Source organism: Callorhinus ursinus, unplaced genomic scaffold (assembly GCF_003265705.2).
Source record: "Callorhinus ursinus isolate GAN/ISIS: 27379988/994484 unplaced genomic scaffold, GSC_fseal_2.0 scaffold12, whole genome shotgun sequence".
Lineage (NCBI taxonomy): Eukaryota > Metazoa > Chordata > Mammalia > Carnivora > Otariidae > Callorhinus > Callorhinus ursinus.
In genome coordinates, this window is record NW_027397074.1 from 63172618 (window position 1) to 63193634 (window position 21017).

The 21017-nt window shown below is 38.0% G+C and overlaps 1 protein-coding gene across 4 annotated transcripts in view; it reads right to left on the reverse strand.

The window, feature by feature from the left end:
- Positions 1 to 21017, reverse strand: part of CADPS2 (calcium dependent secretion activator 2) — a 508166-nt gene that overhangs the window by 42945 nt on the left and 444204 nt on the right. For 2 of the 4 annotated variants that reach the window (XM_073899137.1, XM_025865743.2), the window contains 4 exons: positions 18220 to 18361; positions 13346 to 13501; positions 11797 to 11941; positions 5322 to 5396 (listed from right to left, as the gene is read on the reverse strand). In XM_073899137.1, coding sequence (XP_073755238.1) covers positions 5322 to 5396; positions 11797 to 11941; positions 13346 to 13501; positions 18220 to 18361 — 518 coding nt within the window. Of the gene's footprint in view, positions 1 to 5321; positions 5397 to 11065; positions 11081 to 11796; positions 11942 to 13345; positions 13502 to 17974; positions 18095 to 18219; positions 18362 to 21017 lie in introns of all 4 variants that reach the window. The other 2 variants (XM_073899136.1, XM_025865736.2) reach the window with 2 other exon arrangements.

Consider the following 21017-nt stretch of genomic DNA (forward strand, 5'->3'; position numbering starts at 1 on the left):
GCTCTGATCAATGTGATGCTTTTGGTGCTACCCAAGATATATTTGAGAACATTAAATATGTCTTCTGAACATTATAAAAATACTTGAAAAGTCCTTGCTAGAGGATCTCAGGGTTCCAACTCTAGCACTGTGCATGCCATGGGACTCTGGAACCTGAGGAGAAACGATGTGGGTCCCCAGAGGCCTCTATAAAGAAATGTATGTAAGGATTTTTGTTTTAGACTGACAAAAGGGTATAGATATTTTTTGTCATCTAATACTCATGCTTTTTTGATGAGGATACGAAATTGTATAGGGAGACCCAGAGGGTAACATGAAGAAACAGGAGCAGAGTTCAGATCTTCTGATTCTCCCACACTTTGGTCAACTTAATTATTATAAGGTGGTGATAAATATGGCATTTTTGGTATCCTTTCCTTCGCAAGATTTAATGTTCCCACTATCATTTTTTTTTCCCTCAGTAAAAATATCTAAGTCCCTTTCTGGCTAGGAGCATCTTTATTTTTTTCCGTTTTAAGGTTGATTTCCATTTCTCCACAGGGTTTCGAGTTATGGAATATCTGCCTAAGAACAGTAGCCACTGACATACCATCATTTCTAATGGATGAAATCTTATAATAACATTGATAGTTTGGTTCCATATGCTTCCTCTGAATTCCAGACTCAGCTATCTGATTGTCTCCTTGGCCTTCCCTCCTTCAGATATCAGTCAACTCAGTCTCCACGTGTCCAATACTGACATCGTGGTCTTTCCCTCAAAATCTGTTCCTCTTCCAGGCACCCGGGGTCAGTCAATGGCTTCAACATGCATGCTGTGCTTCAAGCCATAAACCTAGGAGCAAGTTAGGTTTTCCCTTCTCTCCCCATTACTAACCCTGGGGCTGCTGTAACAGAATACCTTAGACTGGGTGACAAAAAAGTACACATTTTTTCCCCTCACAGTTCTGAAGGCTGGGAAGTCCACAAACAAGAAGATGGTATATTTGGTGTCTGGTAAGAACCCACTTCCTGGTTCAAAGATGATGGCGTTTGGCTGCATTTCTACATGGCAGAAGGAGCTAGGGAGCTCTGTGGGGTATTTTTTTTTTTTTTTTAAATAAGGGCGCTAATCCTATTTATGAGGGCTGCATCTGCATGACCTAATTACCTTCCAGAGGCCCCACCTCCTAATACCATCACCTTAGGGATTATTAGGTTTCAACATAGGAATTTGGGTTGGGGGACACAAACATTCAGTCTATAGCACTCTTTAAATGTCTTAAATGTCTTTGGGTTAGTCCACCAGAGATCAACAGAACAGTCTCGGCAGTACCCTCTCTGTAATCTATTTGCTACAGGCAATCAGATGAATCTTCTTATAATGCAGATATGATTAACTCCTCACCCTTACTCGCTGCCACCCCAACCCTTCCATGGCTTCCCAATGTTCTTAGAGGAAGACATTAGGTTCCTCAGGTCTGAAGTTGGGCTTTTCACCATGATTGCACTCTGCCTCTTAGACACAGAGTTGGGAATCATTAGTACATAAAATCAGAAGTGTGAAAGTCACAGCAATTTGTGGAATGAGCTCAAAAGAAGACTAAAGATGGAAACCCAAGGAATACCAGCATTTAGGTACTAGATGGAGAAAGGACACAGAGATGGAAAGCCAAGTTCTTTTCTCAGCATGGAAATGTGCATGCAGTTGGGGCACATACTGTTGAGTGCTATGTATGATAGAGAGCCCTGGCTCATTGTTCAATCATTTGTGAAGATGTGTGGAATAAGAAGAGGATATGGAGGTGGGATTGAAGAGAGGAGTTAAAAAGAAGGAAGTATTCTTTCTAACTTAACCAAACGTAGCAAATATATTTATCAAGACGCACAGATTAAAACATGAGAAGAAACATTTGGAATACAACACAAGTAATTCATTATTCTACTCTATTTCATGTTGAGTTAATTAATATGCTAGGATAAAATAAAAATGTCTAGGACAGGACTCTTGAAATCTGACAGGGTAAAGACAGTAAATGTAGGTGTTACCCATTTTAATTTTTAGAGTATTTTGCATTTCACTGATTTCCTAGACATCCAGAATCAGCACGTACATTGGATTAGGAACCTGAAGCTCAAAACTTTGGTTCCTGACTCTCTTAATTAGGTCTGTGGTCAATTTAGTAGACTACTGTGAGGACTTTGTTTGTATCTGTGAATTAGGGTAAGACTGCTCATCCCATAGGGTTTCACAGCTGGTACTTCATAAATATCCCCTTTTAAGATATCATTTCTTCAACAACAACAAAAAAATGTGAACACACTATCTTAGAGGGTTGTTTTGTTTTTAAACATTATACTGAAGTTTAAAGATCTTTCACATGATAGCCTGGATAGAGATTTATCAGAGCAGTGTTTGTCAAAGTCTGGCTCACTGTACTCCTACAACAAAATTACCATGGTGACTGGTTAAACATGTACCTTCCTGCTCCTCTTCTCAAACTTCTGATTCAGAATTGTTGGAAAGTGAGGCATGGAATCTACATTTTAACATGACCTCAAGTAATTTCTGGCTTGCTAACATTTAAGAATTGAATTATAGAACCTTATTTTCTTTGCTTAATAAAATAAAAAAAATCATTTATTGTCATCTCCTATGAGAGCTTAAGATGATTGGTTCAATCTATGAAGTCAGTTTATTTTATACTTTTCAACTGAAGAATGAAAGATTATTAAAAAGTACTGTTAAAGTGGGAGCGCCTGGGTGGCTCAGTTGTTAAGCATCTGCCTTCGGCTCGGGTCATGATCCCAGGGTCCTGGGATCGAGCCCTGCATCAGTCTCCCGGCTCAGTGGGAAGCCTGCTTCTCCCTCTCCCGCTCCCCCTGCTTGCGTTCCTGCTCTCACTCTCTCTCTCTGTCAAATAAATAAATAAAATCTAAAAAAAAAAAAAGTACTGTTAAACTGCAGGAGAAATGATCCACAGAAAAAGACTAATCTAGATCTGATCTCCATATATAATAGCTAGTTCCATTAGGCTATTTAAGTTAAAATTAATTAAAATTAAGTAAAATCAAAATTTCAGTTCCTTAGTTGTACTAGCCACATTTCAAGTGGTCTATAGCCACATGAGACTAGTAGTCACTCTACTGGATGGTGCTGGATAAATATTTTTATACCACAGAAAGTTGTACTGAATAGTACTGATCTCTAGAATACCGTTTGCTTACTTGATTCAAATATACTATTTTTTCATTAAAACAGATGTATCTGATATAAAAATAAATCAGTTTTTTACTTTGCCAGGAAAGAGTGCAGAGATGATGTGCAGCCCTGCCAGCCTCCTCTGCAACCCTCCCCCCACCACCAGAAATCTTGAACTAGTCTCTTTTCCTTGCTGCCTATTTAACCCTTTACCAGCTGCATGCTATCATGCAATTTAATGACTTCCAGTATGCCCCCTTCTCGCAAAAGACAACTTGCACAGGAGAACTGTGAAGATGGGGAGGTGCCATCTGGGTAAAATCTCCCTGGATGACTCGCAGACAATGAAGGCACAAAGTAACTTCCTTTCACTTTAGTGGGCTGTCTGTGCAGTGTTGGGAGCTGCTGTGCTGGGCTCCTGAGAGGCTGGAAATCTCCCTGCTCTGCCTCTGGAGCTTTGTTCTCCAGCGGCTCACCTCTCCCCCACCGGCTGGGTGCTTTTACTGTTCACCTTTTCCCTTTCCACTTGTTGGTAACTGTGTGTTGTACGTGAAGGTGCAGGTATTCTTGTGGGGGTAGAAGTGAAGAGAATGAGAACAAACTGGAGGGGTGGTGGTATGCTAAAATCTTCTTTCTGGCTCTTTTCTATCTCAAGACTTGCTACCAAGGAATTCAGAAAATACCAAACGAAATAAACAAACAAACCCCCAAAACCCTGAAGAATCCACCCGCCTCCAAAATCAAGTATAATTCCACCATCCAGAGAAGCTCTGTCAACAATTTTGGTGTTTATCCTGTCTTTACTCTATGTGATGCAAATTCAGATCATACTTTCCATTTCTAAAATATTAAACTTTTTTTTTCACTTAATACTATATTATCAAACCTTTCCTTTATCATTAATAGTCTTTGAATGCATGGTTTCTTAATATAGCTGTCCCATAATTTACTTTACCATTCCCTTCATGTTAGAGATTAAAGTTGTTTCCCATTTTTCATTAGAAGTAATGTGACCATATCAATGTATATATATTTTGTGCATCTCTCTGAGTAGGAAAAAGATGCAAAAATACTTATTAGGTAGAAGGGTATTAATGTACTCGATATAGTTCCAAATTATCTCTAGGAAGCCTGTAATGATTTACACTCCTGTAGACAGAAAGTGTGAGTATCCCACCTCACCTTTTCTGAAACCAAGTGTTAGTTTAAAAACATCTATGCTAATTTGCTAGAAAAAGTAGTATATTAATTGTAGTTTTTCTTCATTCCTTAAATGATGAGTGAGGTTTAACATTTTTCATGCTTCTTGGGCATCTCTGCTTTTTCTTTTCTAAACATGTCCTTCGTTTATTAAATTGGGGGTGTTTTTTCCTTTGTTTTCTGTACGTTCTTCCAATTGTTTTATGAAGCTTGATTGGGGGTTCTCTGATCAAGCCTTGCAAGAGCAAGGGCTCCATCTGTTCCTGTGAATGTGCCCCTGGACCACATCCATTCTGACTCCTCACCCTCTTGAGTTCCATTTTCCGTCTCTTTCCCTGGCAGACCCGGATCTTGAGTGTCAGCTCATGGCAGTCTGTTACACCTTGGTGGGATTTTAACTTTCTAATCATTCAATGGAATACTTATGCTTCATCTCTACTTATACAGTTACAGGCTATAGCCCTTGTCAGAGATATCTGGAGCATCAGATTGGAAACCGTGGGAGCCCCCCAGGAGAGGAGAACCTCAGGCTGTCAGCCTTCTTCATCTGCCCGTGACTAGCTCTAGAGCCTCGGTGCTGTCATCCCCACAAACAGGCTACACTCAACGACTGGTGACAACTCGAATCAGCCAAACAGATAAGACAAATAGTCAGGGAACATAAATGTGAAATAATAAGATCTTACTGGAAGACAGAGTTATTTTTAAAAGCCAACAGCTGCAAGAAAAGCCAAGATGAATTGTAAATAAAAAATCAAAAGTTGTTGACAAAGAGTGTTCACATTTTGTTCTGAACTCTTCTTGAAATCTGAACTTTTCTTGCGTCTCTTTATAAAACTATTTTTCAATTGGGTATTTAGAAACATGAGACAGATTTTTCTAAAAATTCCCAGCAAAATGATTTTTGAGTCTGACTTAAAAAGGTGAATAAATAATACATTACCTTTGAAACTAGCAGTGAAATGATTTCTTTTACAGCGTTGTCAATCAAATCATCTATTTTTGAATGGTATTGTTGCTGGATATCAAAAGACAAAGATGCATTAGTTGATGTGGACACAAAACTTTTGTCATTAGTCATAAATGCTTTAAAGCTCCTAGTTATGACATATCGGATTTGCTGAAAATGATCATTTTGAACATCAGAAGAACAAAACCTTGAAAACGATCCACCCAATCAACACTTTTTACATTGTGGCTTGAAAATTTTCCCATGTGCACTGTTGAGTTAAGCAGCTAATGGGGTTATTATATAGATGAATTGGGTTCTTATTCTTATTCAGGCAGAGGAATGTGAAGGATACTTTTTGTCTTCTCCTCTATAATTAAGGTGGCCGTGTATTTTTCTAAAGGGTTGGTTTAGCTGGAGAAGCAAAAAGACTAGAAAAAGATTTAATTAATACAGCATTTCATGTCTGACAACTCTCATTCATAAGTTATTTTAAATGTGCTCTAGAAATAAAATGAGCTCCCAATTGTTCACTGTAAAAGGACCGTTTTGTCAGTGCAGGGAAGCCGCAGTTTATACAATTCTTACAATATGCTCAAGCAAGGGCAAAATTAAAATGTCATCATCAAAGGTGAATAGATGGTAACAAATTAATAGGCCATAAAGGGTATAATGAAATAGCACTCACTCCCCATAGTTTTATCACTGCTTCCTCATGAAAAAGACGCCTTTAAGTAAATACAAAAAAGATGTATTTAAAATAAACCTGAAAGCCTCCTTTTTCGCTTTCTTTAGAGAATATGAGAGAGTTGCATTCTTAAATTAGCAGGAGCTTCGGCTTCTGCAGTGTTTGAAGGCACATTCATTTAAACAGTAATTCTTGCTTTAGAAGCATTTATCTGACACCCGATTGTCCCCAATAGCCACTTCAGAGAAAATGTGACTTGTAAAGACTAACCCTATCTTGATGGTTCAAGGCTTCTTGGAACAGCTAACATAATGCATAGAGTAAAAGTACTCAGGTCAGTATAAACATTAGACCAACTTAACAGCTGCCGGATGAATGGTTTCCTAGGATGTAAGTTTTTGAAAGCTATTTTTTCTTCTGAAAACATGTCTCAAAGTTTCCACACACAACAAAACATCAATGTAGGTCTGCTTTGGAATACACAGGAATGATCCCCCCCCCCCCCCACCGTAGGCTCTGACAGTTACAAGTGGCTATCTACCTGAATACATAAAAAACAGGAAGCCTAATTCTGGGGCATGTGAATTCTCAGTTCTGCATGTATGTGTGTGTGCTGACAAGTGGTCTAAAATTACCCGCACACACATGAACGTGGACCTTTCCCGGCACGTATTCCACCTAGTGAAGGGAAACATTATGTGTCTGTTTTACTGAAAGCCTTACTGATTCCCAAACTTGTGCTCCCCAGAGACAATTGGAACAGAAACACAGAGGGTGGATTTCTATCACAGTAGGGCCAACTCCTTTGCTTTTAGAACAGCTTGAAGAGAAGGAAAAGGGGAGACAATAAAGAAAAACAACGGAGAAGAGAAAGAGCCTGGAGAATCTGGCTGCTAGTGGAGATAGCTAGGAAGCCCCCTACAGACACAGACACAGACACAGGACCTGGGCTCCAGCTGAAGCTCTACAGACAACCTGGTGTGAGGAGCTTATGCAAATGCGCTCTGCCCGGCTCTCCCTCCCTGCTCCTCTTTTCATACCCTCCTCTCTCCAAATTTGTGTCTGAGCAGCAGGAGGAAGTGAAATACTAGACTGAGGCTCCTCTTTGGGGTAGAACAGGAAAGGCATACATACAGGAGATGGGCTTCAAGCTTCTCACTTCCCTCTTCCCTGGAAAGTGCTACAGAGCATACAGGGATCACGGTGCTCAGACCTCTGAGCGGTTCCATGTTCTTAAACATACACTTGATATGTTCAGTGCTTATCTGTATTTGCCATAGATTTCGTTTTTTAAAAGATTTTATTTTTAAGTAATCTCTATACTCAGTGTGGGGCTCGAACTTACAACCCCAAGATCAAGAGTTGCGTGCTCTACTGACTGAGCCAGCCAGGTGCCCCAGCCGTATGTTCATTTTTTAACTCAAGAGTAATCAAATGTCATCAAAAGGCTATTGGATATAAAATTGTAGAGCTTCTACATTTTAGACTGGATGGATTTGGACACATCTTAAAATCAAGAGATGAGCCACTAAAGAGGTTCCTTATACCCTTTTTATCGAAAGGCAGGGAAAGGCATGGACCCCAGGGGCCATCACATTTGCCTGTAATATACACCTTTAGACTGCTGACACCTGATCTAGCCAAAAGCAGGGAGAGGAGAAGGAGGGAGGGAGGGGGTGAGGAGGGGAGCAGGGAAGGAGGAGGAGAGGGAGAGAGAGAGAGACACAAAAAAAATTAAAAAGGAAGAAAAGTATACTAAATGTACTACCCAAGGACAAACCCAAATAGGATAAGGCTCGTTAGGTTTTTATGAGATTTTGCTATTGTAAACTTATCTGACTAGCTGGGACTTTCACTAATGTTAAAATTGCCGGGAACTTCCAGAATCTGTTCTAGCTGCACAGTTGGTGGAGGTGGTCTGGAAACACTGGGGGTGGGAGCGGCCAGGTGGCCTCAGAATTCATATTGTACATGTACATTCTGCAAAGAGAAGAGCTCACATCGGCCACATAGAGATGATAGAAGGTTAGCTAGAAAGTTATTCCTCAGGTGGTCCAGACAGCTTCCAAAGACACAGACACAGCAAAAGAGATCACAGAGAAGAATTGATCTGCACAGACATTTACATTACCTAACCTAAAACTGGTATGTTTTATTTGGATTAACAGATTGAATTTTTGATAAAAATCTGCAAAGTTTTTGTCTGCAACAATAAAAGCCTATACAATTTCTATCAGAATATTTCAAATCGGATTGATAATCCTACATACCAGGGCTTTGGCAAAGCACAGCCCATTTCTTCGACTAATTCTCCCTACATTCACCCTCAAAAGTGAAGTGTATGTGCTTCTCCAGCAGATGACTCTGACTTTCGATCAAGATTAACCTTTAAGGAATTTGTACCTCATGGAGCCCAGGGAATTCAGCGATCAGACACAGGTCTGAAACCCTCGTCCCCCTACGCTCAGGTACATATCCTCATTTCACCTGACTGTTGTTAACGTAAACACTCCAGAAATGAAAACTAATCAAATGCCAGTATAATCTAGCATTCTTAAAAGATTTTGGTCCTTCTCTTGGGAAGAACTTTAAAGGTATTGGATTGTCAGTTCTGGAAATGAAAGCATTTTACTATAGTTGAGAACAAATCCTACACAAGGAGCCCCTATTAATGTGCTTTCATCCTCAGTGGATGGGCCATCGGATGCTGGGGGCACCGAGGGCAGAGCATTACCTAAGTAAGACCCATGCAGTTGGTGGAGAACAACGCTTTCTAAACACTGGTGGTTTTGTGGTCTCAACATCTGTCCCCGAGGAACTGGCCTGAGACTGCTGACTCATTACACACAGCTGTCGCATGAGCAGATCATTCGCTCACTAATGACTCCATTAAACACCATTCTGGGCTGCGGTTGAGCACGTTTGCATCATCATGTGCCACGCAAGAAAACGGAATTGTAACTCAGGAGCACAGAAGGGGCTGCCTTGTGGAAAAGGACTTGGAGAGGTTTCATCTCACTAATGACATATAACAAATTTACTGGAGACTCTGGAGAGGTAATTCCCTAAAATTCAGAAAACTATCCCTACTAGGTTTATCTAGGTAAGCATATATTTTACAAGATTCCAAATTGTGTAATAATCTAGTTTTTAATTTGTTGCTTACTACAGAATGAGGTCCACTGGCTCACCTCCGCATGTAACATATTTGCTAATTTGCAACAATTCCAAAACTTATCCCAAGCACAGAGAGGGAAAGCCTGTGCAATTATGTGGGTATATTTATTGGTGATTAAAAGCAAAGTATAAAATCCTTCTTTTGCACGAAATTCTTGCTTACCACTTTTCATAGTTGCTAATGGGTTTTACACCTGCACATTTTGAATTACATTAATTGTGTGAAAGTTGTGGGAAACTAATTGTCTCTGGTGAGAAGGTACATGTGCAAACATAATGAACAGTAGCAGATTACTTTTCAAAGCCATCTACCTGTTAATATAAAGAACCGTTTGACAATGCAACAATGTTTTGTCATTTGTGTGTGTGCTTGTTTTTCTTTTGAGGTACTAGAGACAGTTGTTTCTTACAGGGGAGGATTTTTAAAGCGGTGACAACAGATCAGTCTGTTCATTCAACAACTATTTACTATGCGTATTATGTGTCTGGTACTGCCACGTATACTAAAATAAAAGCAGATGGATAAATCCAGTATCAATGGGAAGAGGCAAGATGATTCTATAAACCTGATGAGAAATGGATGGACTTATAAAGAGACGTAAGACAATATTTCTGAGTAGACCATCAAAGGCTTACATCTGGGTACTGAAAAACGTGAAAAGGTAGAGAGATGAGCTATGATATCCAAGCCAGCTGCTTCCTCATTCAGATGATTAGAGGTAATAAATCATGTTGTAGGTGCTCAGGGAATGATAATTACTGAACATTCTATAACACCTATCAATCACTTAATATATCTGTAAGGTTGTATGCTATGGTATTAGAAATACATCTTTTCCCCTTGAATTGCTCAAAGAATGAAATACGTGTGCATGTGCACAAATTATGGCCAATTACCTAATGTCTATATCTGGGTTAAATAAGTATGAAATTCACAAATAGTGGGCCCTCTCATCCACTTTCAGAGCTACCTAAGCCCTTCTACTTGGTTGAGAATTGTCAGCCCAGTAGAGTCACCCTGAGTTTGACTCCTGGGTGGCAACTCTAAGACTTATGAGAGTGAACATATCCATAGAGCACAAAAACATTTTGACTTATCAAAACACATATATAAAACCGATAGATATATATACATAGTATCTAGTCACTTTTGTATGCATAAAAATTTTCATATCATGTTCCTCTGAGGTTCTGGGTGGTAATTCAAGACAACCTTGTGTGGAGAGGAAAGGCTCCTGACACACAGGCCTGCCTCTTCCCTGTCTCTGGTAATGGTTACTTCCCAGGCCATGAGTGGGAAGAAAGACTGTATCACTGGTGGGCATGTACCTTATTGAAATCCACAATTGGGTTCTTCTGCATGAAGTGACCTTAGGAATGGCCTCCTGGTCCTCAAATTTACAGGTACCCTGATATATAGTATATGTCATCCAAACCTCCAAATTTTCCTAGTATTGGTAAAAGTATATACTATAGATATATGCACCTTGAAAATATTAATAATCATTCTGCTTCTGAATTTATTTAGAATTTTGATTAAAGGAGGGTGAATTCATTTTGTTTTAAATAATTTTATCCTTAAAAAATCTAAGAGCAGTTTGTAGATTCTGCAGCCTAACAGGGAAGAAACATTCCCCTTGACATTATTTAGGGCTTAAGTATTTATGTGTTTTAATGTGTCTCTGGGTATTGCTATGTTATAATAAGCTGTTAGTGTTATACACATACACGGAAAACATAAACCTGAAAATTGAATTATATTAATTTGAAAAGATGAAAATAAAAAGTGTACATTAACACAAATAATAACTCAAATGAAAGTGTGCTTTTACAAAAAAAAAAAAAGAAGAAAAGAAAAAAAAGAAAGACTTACCCATTGACTACCAAACTGGATCATGCCATGGAGAAAAAAAAAAAAAAGACGATGAAGGAGAACATATGGGAAGAGTAAAGAAATGAAAAAGTAATTACAATGAGAAAAGCAGCAACAAAATGTCAACTTAAACAGATAATCTAAAAATAAATCCTTTTCACCCAATCGCCCCTCTCAACAAAAATAAATCATGGGGTAAAATAAGCTGTGTTTCTGAATATAGAACCAAACAAAACATGAATCAAAGTAAAAAAAAAAAATGGGACATTTATTAAAAAAAAAAAGTTTTTTTTTAGTACATTTCTACTTGATCTTTAAAACATGGAAACTTTTGTGTAAATAAAAATATTTCATATGCTATTTTCTGTGCCTTGTTTTTTGAATGCAAACTCTGGATACTCTAGATTTGTATAAACAAAGCAGGTAGCTTTCTAGCTTTCTTATTTGCTTGTGAAAAGCAAGGTTTATGTAAATACACAACACCTAAGTTGTTAAAAGCTTCAATGGCCACGTGTAAAATTTTGGGCAGTCTTCACATAAAAAAGAAGAAACTAATGGGAGCAAAGGATAAAGGGCCTTCCATTATTACAGTAAGGAAAAGACCAAACACTTCTATTGGAAAAGTTGGTCTTTTAATGTAATCAAGTGAGAGACTTCTGGACACAGCATCCAGCACCCTCTGCCAGGGCACCCCGTGCTGCCTATTCATATGTGACACTCAGTTCACTTACCTCTTGTCCATCCAGGGCACAAAGTTTGGTGCTTTGCTTTTTGGCATCGACCAATACATTAAACATTGTACACACAGAGGCAGGAATGCGCAAGTCAGTGGTTTTGCTTGCCTTTTGCAGCTTGACTTCAAATGCAGTTCTTGTTCTATTCATTAAAACATGAATTCAGGGTAAGAAATTCTGAAATATGTCTTACCTATTTAGTGAAAGTGAAATCAACACTACAACATGCTAATTTAAAACATGCAAATAAGGAGTGTGGCATTGCTTGGGAGCTAGGGGTGGGATGCTCTTCTTTGTCAGGTGTCTCATATGAAAGATCAGGGAGATATTTTATATTAAACAGATTTGCAGTCACGCAGACAATCTCTCTAGTCAAAGGAAGCTATTTGTTATATCTAGTGTAAAACTTTTTATGGAAAAACCGCTTAGTTTTACTTAACTGCCTGAATTAATTTCCAAGTATAAAAACCACTGGCTTCTCTACATTAAAGCAGAACAAATCTTCTGCGTGAGGGTTTACCAAATAAAAAAAAAAAAGTACAAGTCTGGAAAACCCTAAAACATCATGATTAATGTACAACAGAGAATGGATAATTCTTTTGTGTCACTTAGATTTTCTTTCAAATACCCAAAGTTGTAGGTAGGTGTTCGAAAGAAAGTTTGTAACAGGCAATTTAGAATTGTTTATGCGAAAGTATCCAAAGAATACCCATAGATTTGAGACATTAGAATCACATATGACAAATATGATATTTTTAAAACATTAAATAATCTAATTCATGGCCTTGCCTTAGGAAGCTATTAAACATTATTCTAAAGACGAGATTTTTCTTAACTTTGAAGAATTCAGGATTATTCAATTGCTCCAACCAGTGTTTACTCCAATATGCTGCCCACATTGTTCTGTATGCATCATGAACAAGGGCAATGGGAAAAACAATGCTTGGCTAATTAGCGATACACTGTTGATTTTGTAAGAACTATTAAAGAAAATGAAAGCACATCTGGAGGAACTCAAAGCCTCATAACTTATTTCTGATTAAGTTCTGAAGAATGTAACTGGATAGTTGACGTGGAAAGCTCCTTTGACGTGGAAAGAGAATACCAGAAAACAGAAACAGTGATGGCCCTGATCATAATTTGGGTTTGCCATGCCGTTTCACAGCAGACACCGCGCGTAATGCATAAAGTACTTAACTGCCCTTTTCCATATGTCTCAGGAAGTACTGCCTTGGGAACTGAAAGCACAGTATTCCCAGAGAGACAACAATAAAGCACCACAGAAAGGATTAATATAGTATGGATGCTACTGAGAAGGGTAATGTGAGGAGGCGTTAAAAAAAAAAAAAAAGTTTTAGGCCAATTTTATCAGTTACAGAGTTATAGGAGGCCCCAGAATTCAGGTCTGAGAACCCAACGTTCATTAAATTTTGTTGTGGTAGTACATATTGAAACTTTCCTTGTGACAACTGGTAACAGGTACTTGGTGAAAAGTGCTACTCTGGGTGCTGGCGTACAAAGCAGCAACTTGAAAACACAGGTCTACCTTTTGACACAGGCCTCTATCATATCACTGGCCATTAGTTTAAGTCTTTGCTCTAAGTGGTGGGCAAATTCTTGTTCTGGCCAGTGCAGATCAAAGACAAACATTTGCAGTGCATCGAGTTTCCAAAAGAGGTCTTCTGATGTTGCTGAGCCATTGCTAGAAGAAAAAGGAAACATGAAGAGCATCATGAACTTCCACTGTTAGCTGTGAGGATAGCCAACACATTGTTTTTTGCCTTAAAATCTCAGTAATTGGTATTTTCTTTATCCAACCTTCTAAATCTCTTCCTTTTCACTTCTTAATGAATATGGTGAGGAAAAAAAACCAAAACAAAACAAATAGAAATGAATATAGTAGGGTTTCACAGAAAGGGGTAGAATGCATAAGGGTACTTTACTAAGGAAAAGAAATCAAATTGTACATGGAAGAACAAACATTTTAAACGCTTTTTTAACCAATCCATAGGATACAGATAAAATACATAAATACTTCCTCCTGGAAATTCAGAAGAGTATGTTCTATGCAAGAAAGTCCATACGAGAGCTACTAGGAGCTTCACTCCTCTACTCATGCATACATGTGTGCCTTTGTCATCACGGGGGTTTCTGTCTACAGACAGGTGCGTAGCGTACAGATCCTTCAGTTTCTCAAGGACAGCGGAAGGGGAAACAGGTAGTGCAAGTGAGAAAACAGGCTGAGCAGGGAAGCAAATCTTATGCCTATTTTGAAATGCTTCGTGACTTTTCTAGCTCATAATGAAACCTAACAGTATGACGTACAGTCTAACAGAGAAATGACATTCAGGGTGCCCTGAAGTGGGAACAAAATCATGTATTTCAGGTCATTCCATCTTTCTAACTTGGGGCCTGGATTTGCTATGCATTCACTGCTGCGGCAAAATTAATCCAGGGAACTAGAGTTTCAGACCATGGATGAAGGTAATTTGTAGCAAAGTACATATAATATTTGGGCAAAGGATAATACTACTACTTTCCATTATGCAAGTATATAGCCTAATAAGGGAAACAGAGGTTTTGAAAGTAAAATAATCCTATGTTCAAACACGCTGAAACTTAATAGTAAAAGATAACAAAAAGAGAAAAAAGGTGCTGTGCAGATTCAGTTCTCAGCTTTCCCGTAAGTGCTTAACATACACTAACCTAAAAATTGTATTGTTAGTGTGCAAAAGAACAAGAGAGAAATGAAATAATTTATCACAAGAGCACAGTGGGAAACTCTTATAAAAATAAAATTCTTTTAAATACCCCCTTTGTTTAGCTAAACATATCAATTATTTGGCTTAAAAAAATGCCTCCTTCTCTGGCTAATTAAAGGCTTATTTCCCTCCCCCACCTCCACCTCAGTATCTTTCCTGCATCACCAACCTCCTTTGTGTTCCTTCTCCCATTCCGCCAGTAATTCCTCATGGTCTCCTTGCCTAGCCAAGATGTGCTCACAGTTAAGTTCTCAATGGACCATTCTCAGCAAAGCACTGAATGCCACCCATAGCTCTCTACTCAGTATCTCGTAACCTTAAAAATCAGTGCCCCTAAAGTACCACTAAACAAAGGAACCAGACAACACCATGTTGACACTGCTTTGAAAAATGTTAGAAAAAAACACTATATTTATTTCTCCCTTTTGCCATTTTTATAATAAAAATAAGAGGAAAAAAATGACCAGGCAAAATCTTCTTATATACCCAGAGTGCACAATGTGGTAAATTAGAGGACTTATATTAAGAGCAATTGAATCTAATTGGTTAAAGAAGAAAATCTAGTAATTTTTTACTTTGGAGAAATATAAAGTAGCTATTTGAAACATGTATGTATTCTTAATAGCATAACAAAACAACAAAAACCATCATCAAAACAAAATCTGAAGTAGTGAAGATGGGATTCTATTGAAAATGGACTCTCTCATAACATATGACAATTAAATCTTCATAGAGAGTATGGATATATGTTTCTTCTGTTCTTTGATGCTATGGAATGATAAATGTACTTAATTGGGAACATAATTAAGGTAACAAGTGTTTGCTATAATTAAATAGAAAAAAATGTAAAGAGGTTTTCTCTTGAGCTGTAATTTATAACCTGCAATTTACTCAGAACTTTTTCATTTTAAAATTATTTTTAATCAGTGACCTATTCCGAAAGTATGATTAACAGATTAAAGAACTCAAACATGAATAAGGAACTCTGAGATAACTTCCTAAAAATGCCAGTAGGAAACTTATCTTATTGGCACCTACTTTTAGAGCTAAAAAAAACCCAAAAAACAAAAACCAAAAAAACCCAAGAAGGAAGATATGGAGAAGCCCCTCCTAAGGTGATACTGATACATTAGTAGGTCGGGATGTATCTTTAAAGCATTGGTTATATTCTATTTTTTAATTCCTTACATATATAAAATGGACTTTTTTTTTTTTTTTTTTTTTTTTTTTTTTGCTATTTAATGCTTTATAATGAAAGTTCAAAAAACTAAGAGTGCCTGGCTGGTTCAGTTGGTGGAGAATGCGACCCTTGATCTTGGGGTTATGGGTTCAAGCCCCGCATTGGGGGTAGAGATTACTTAAAAATAATAAAAATAAAATCTTTAACAAAAAAACCCACCCAGAACCCAAAAAACTAGTGATTACATCATAACATTGTAAGTAATTTTGAGCACCCTGATGAAGAGCCTAACGTTGATAATCCTAGCAGGTAAAGATAAGAGTGATTAACTTGTAAAACATGTTTTTTATTTACTCAGAATGATGAAAGTATGAGCACTTTATTTACAAAGCCACAATTTGTCATGATTCCTGTCCTGAGATGCAGGTCATTTTAAAAAGGGGCTCCCAATAAATGAGATTCAGGTTTCACACATGCCTCAAAGCTAAAAAAATAAAGACACACACACACAAAATCTAAATTTCACAAGGTAATGCCCACAATAATGTTTTTGGTTAAAATCAAGGGTATTAAACAGATGAGGAATGAGGAAGAAGAGGAGTTAAATTATAAAACAGTATTAAGCACAAAAACACATAAACTTAGAAAGATACATTATTCTTCCTAGATAATTGCCAAGCACACACAGACACCACTCTATACACTATAACTGCCCCAAGCATTTGTCTGAAAGAAAAAGATTCACATGTAACCTAACATCCCGATAACTATCATGGGCACAGTGATGATGTTTAACTTGGAGAGATATTGTTAAGATATTTTGCAAGTTATTCTTCTCCTTCTTGGTCTTCTTTCTTTTCTTGAGGGTATGTAGCCTTGGGGAACAGATGTAACAGTGGTGGGAGGACAGGCAGAAGCGATGCTGGGCAAATTCTTAGCCCAACATCCTTATATTCTCTGGAAGCCGAACACATGAATAAGAGGAGTGAGAGCTTTGTGGTCAGGCAAACCTGGGTTCAAAGCTTGCCTCTGTCACTTACTTACTGTGGGACCTCAGGCAACTTCTGTTTCTTAACCTCTTTATGACTTAGTTTCCTAAGTCCCTAAAATAGGGACAATGACATTTACATCCCAGGGTTGTCCAGAGGCTTAGCTGAGAAAAAGATCTGGCACTTTACCTGGAACATAGTAAGTGTTCAATGAATGGTAGCTATTTTTCTTCTTCTAATTATTATTCTTTCTAGCTGACGTCATATGAGATCTTGGGCAAAGCATGGACTATTATTGAGTTCATTTGCTTGCTCTGAGTCTCATACTTTCGAAAACTATACAGTTAATAAATAATGATGATTGATGACAGTAATAATAACGATAAAAATCATAATGTAGCATAGGAGTAGTTATTATTTGTTGAGAGCCTAGGATGTGCCAGGCACTTTTCATCATTTTTTTCTTTTTTATCCTCACAAAAATGTCTTTAAACTAGGTGTCATAACCATTTCAGCACTGGGGAAACTGAGGCTAAGAAAGATTTAATGATTACTAAACTAGGATCTAAACTCGAATTTCAAAGCCTATGTTCTTTTTGTTTTAGTGACTCTCAGTTACTGAGTCTGCAATAGGTGGGCTGACCACAACGTAGAGCTAACAGATAGGGTTTTTATGATATAAAGATTATTTAAAAATAACAAAGTGCATCAACTGATAGATGAAAGGACTTGCTGGTGTTAGGAAATAAAGGACGATCGCTTCTCTGCAACCTGAAATATTATTTCTTTAAAAGTGCAACTAAGATAAAATAGAAAAACATTATATTCTTAAACAATTCTTACGATGGTTTTCTTCATGTACAAGAGAAACTATATGGGCAGTAACAAAGTTGGAGCCAACTATGGCTCCTAGACATACCGTTACCACAGTGATTGCTGGAAGCGTGGTGTATCATTTAGGCTAGAGTCTACAACCTGGGTCACAAAATGACCTCTCACCTACAGGTCACATATGAACTACATCAAGCCAGTGAGTGGTTTTTTTTTTTTTTTTAATCTGTATCATTTATCATCGATTTGCTCAGCTTAGCTTAATAGCTTAAAAAAACTCACACAAAACCAAAACATAGGATTCCTCAACCAACAATGATAAATGCCATGCAATCTGAACAAATGTGCACAGAACACAGCCCAGGCCATGCACTAGCTAACACACCACCAGGAAATAAGTGAGGGATACACACGTGGACTCATATAAAGAAGCCATCCACGAAGGAGTAGAAAAGCTAGGAATCTGTGGAAGATTAAGAGGCAGACTTGGAACTTTTGGAAGAGCTACATTGGGAAGACTGTTGGCGATATTCCTGTAGAGAAACAAACAACGTGGGAAGGGACCAGCATAAGCAATAACCACAGATGGCCATGTGTAAAGTCATAAGGTCAGGACTAAAGAGACAGACGTTCTATGGACACTGGGCAAGATACCTACTTGACAGGCTGCCATGTCTCTTGCTCAAAACCTCTGTGAATTGACTGGGCGATGGAGGACTCCATGAGATCGACGTAGCGGACAACCAAGGGCACAAAGATTTCTTGCAAATGTTTGTGAAATTTTCCATTACATAAAAGTGCTGAAATAGTCAAGCAGAAACAGGGTTTGTCAGAGGGATCACATCAGGCATTTGGGAAAGAGGGGTGAAAAAAACGTTTCCTGAAAGAGTCTGACACAGAAGAACTGGTAAAATACAGATGATAATGGATCTTGCTCCTCCTATTGAATATATCATGAAAGCTAATCAAGAAGTATAATTAACCTCCTAGATATGGCTGTCAAAATGCAAACAGATTCTATCTCTATAAAATCTTCCTGGCAGGTGGGATGTTTTTACTCTCTGAGAGGTTTAACACATGAGGCATATGACCACTTGCTAGAGATTCAACAGAGCTGCTGGATACCTGGAAGGTCTTGACACATGTAAATAGAGCAATAAAGAGAGTTACAATCCCTGTGCTAGACGGTATATCACAGAAGAGCTAAACCCATTCAATTCTGAGAGCTAAGCTTGATTCATTCTAAGAAATACACTTACTTAATTCACCAGTAGGATGACTGTGGCCTTGGGAATATCTATTCTGATTCATGAATTTTTCAGTTATTTGTGGATTTTCTTGTTAGTCATCAAGTTTTTCACATGTGTCTTTAAAAACATCATATGCATTTTTCAGGTGTCCATTTGTCTTTAATGAAATACACTATGGGACATCCCACCTAAAACAGTTGTGGAAGTCTTAGAATTTGTGCTATTGGGATAGGACTGTCAAATAGGTAGGTAATAGGTAAGGTGCACCTCCCTACACCAGAAGGTGGATGCTTTCTATGCACAGGATGTAATTTCATTAGAAGAAAGGTCAGTGCTATCTGTAGATTGTGTCACACCCACCCACTCCCCTGCCAAATTCATTGAAATCCTAACACCCAGTGTGATGGTGGGACCCTTGAGGGGGTAATTAAGTCATGGGAGCAGAGTCCTCATGAACAGGGTTAGTACTCTCATGAAATCTATGAAACAAGCTCTCATAGATTGGAGGAAAGATCACCCGGTAGAGGTAACAGCTAGTATGAAAGTTCTAGGCAAGGAACAAGCTCGTGTACTTCCAGAAGGACGAGAAAGCCAGTGTGGCAGGAGTAGAGTGAGAGAGGGGAAAAAATAGTCCAAGATTATGTCTACACAGTAGTACATGGTGAGAAGTATGGGTTTTATTGGGTTCACAGGGAAGCATCATTATTTTTATTAACACTAAGCAGAGGAGTGCCATGATATCATATCTCTGGCTGCTGTGTGGAAAATGGAGTTGGTGACAAAGGGCGGAAGCAAGAAGGTGGCTCGCTCTCAGTGCTTGACTGCAACAGACCAGGTAAAGGAGGACAGTGATAATGATGGTGACTTGGATTAGAGTGGCAGAGGTGGAAGATGGGGAAAAGTCTCTCAGTAACCCCATTCACTTTTATGAATCTGAATAGCTGCATGTGCTTATATACAAAATCTAGTAACTAGCAGTTTTAAAGTAATGCCTCATGAAATACTCAGCTAAATATGCCACCTTCCCCACATAATCTTCTTCAGGGCAAAAATACCCTGAAAGCTAAACAGTGTTTTAAAACTTGGGCAAAGTATGTGATGCTTACCACAGTGGCATGAATACTGTTTTAACAGATTCTGAAATTTGTCAGAGGCTGGAAAACTATAGACATATAGAAGTGGGGCAGGAAGCAATTCTAAATACAGAGGAAAATACGACACTTTTTTTTTCTATTTCTAGTTAATATGGTTTAGTATTTTTTGTGCTTAAATAATTTTTTCTGGCTTATCTATATGCTAAAAGATTTCCTATTAAAGTGGGAATGATAATCATATTTAAAGATAAATGTCTTATTTAGAAGACTAATGTTATCTTAATGATGTTTTCATTAGCACACTGAAAGGAGCTTTATTTATTCCTGGAGATTCAATCACAGAGCTAGAAGGTACTATATAGATCACGCAGTTCAGTTCCTTTTGCCAAACGGCACCTAAATAAGGATGTTGAACATTAAGGATGAAATATTCTCACTCAAACCACCTAAATCACTGTGGTAAGCAAATTAAAAAATATACCCACATCTGAATTTATTGGCTCTCCACTTAAGAACTCTCTTTTTCTTCCTCCTCCTCCTTGCCTGCATTTTTGGAGTGTCAAACATGGGGCTAAGTCCTTGATATGCATTCTCTCATTTAATCATCACAAATCTCTGTGACAAAAGCACTATTTTTTTTTTAATCTTATCAATAAGGAAGCTGAGGCACAGAGAATTTAGGGGCATGTGGTGAAGTCATCTAGTCATTAGGCAATAGAACAGGAGCCCCCTCTTAACCCCCATAGACTATATTACCATCACCCCTCAATTTACATTACCATAAATTATTATCTATCCATCTATCCATTCATAGAGTCGTCCAACCTATCAGCAGCATATCAGCATCTTTTAAGACCTAGAAATGTATAGATTATTTTAGGTAGAAAAAAATCTTGCAAATGACAAACACATTACTCCACATCTTAGATGAATTATATGTTTTTAGAATTAGAATTTTTTTTATTTTTAAAAATTTTTTTATTGTTATGTTAATCACATATTTTATTATATCATTAGTTCTTGATGTAGTGTTCCATGATTCGTTGTTTGTGCGTAACACCCAGTGCTCCACGCAGAACGTGCCCTCCTTAATACCCATCACCAGGCTAACC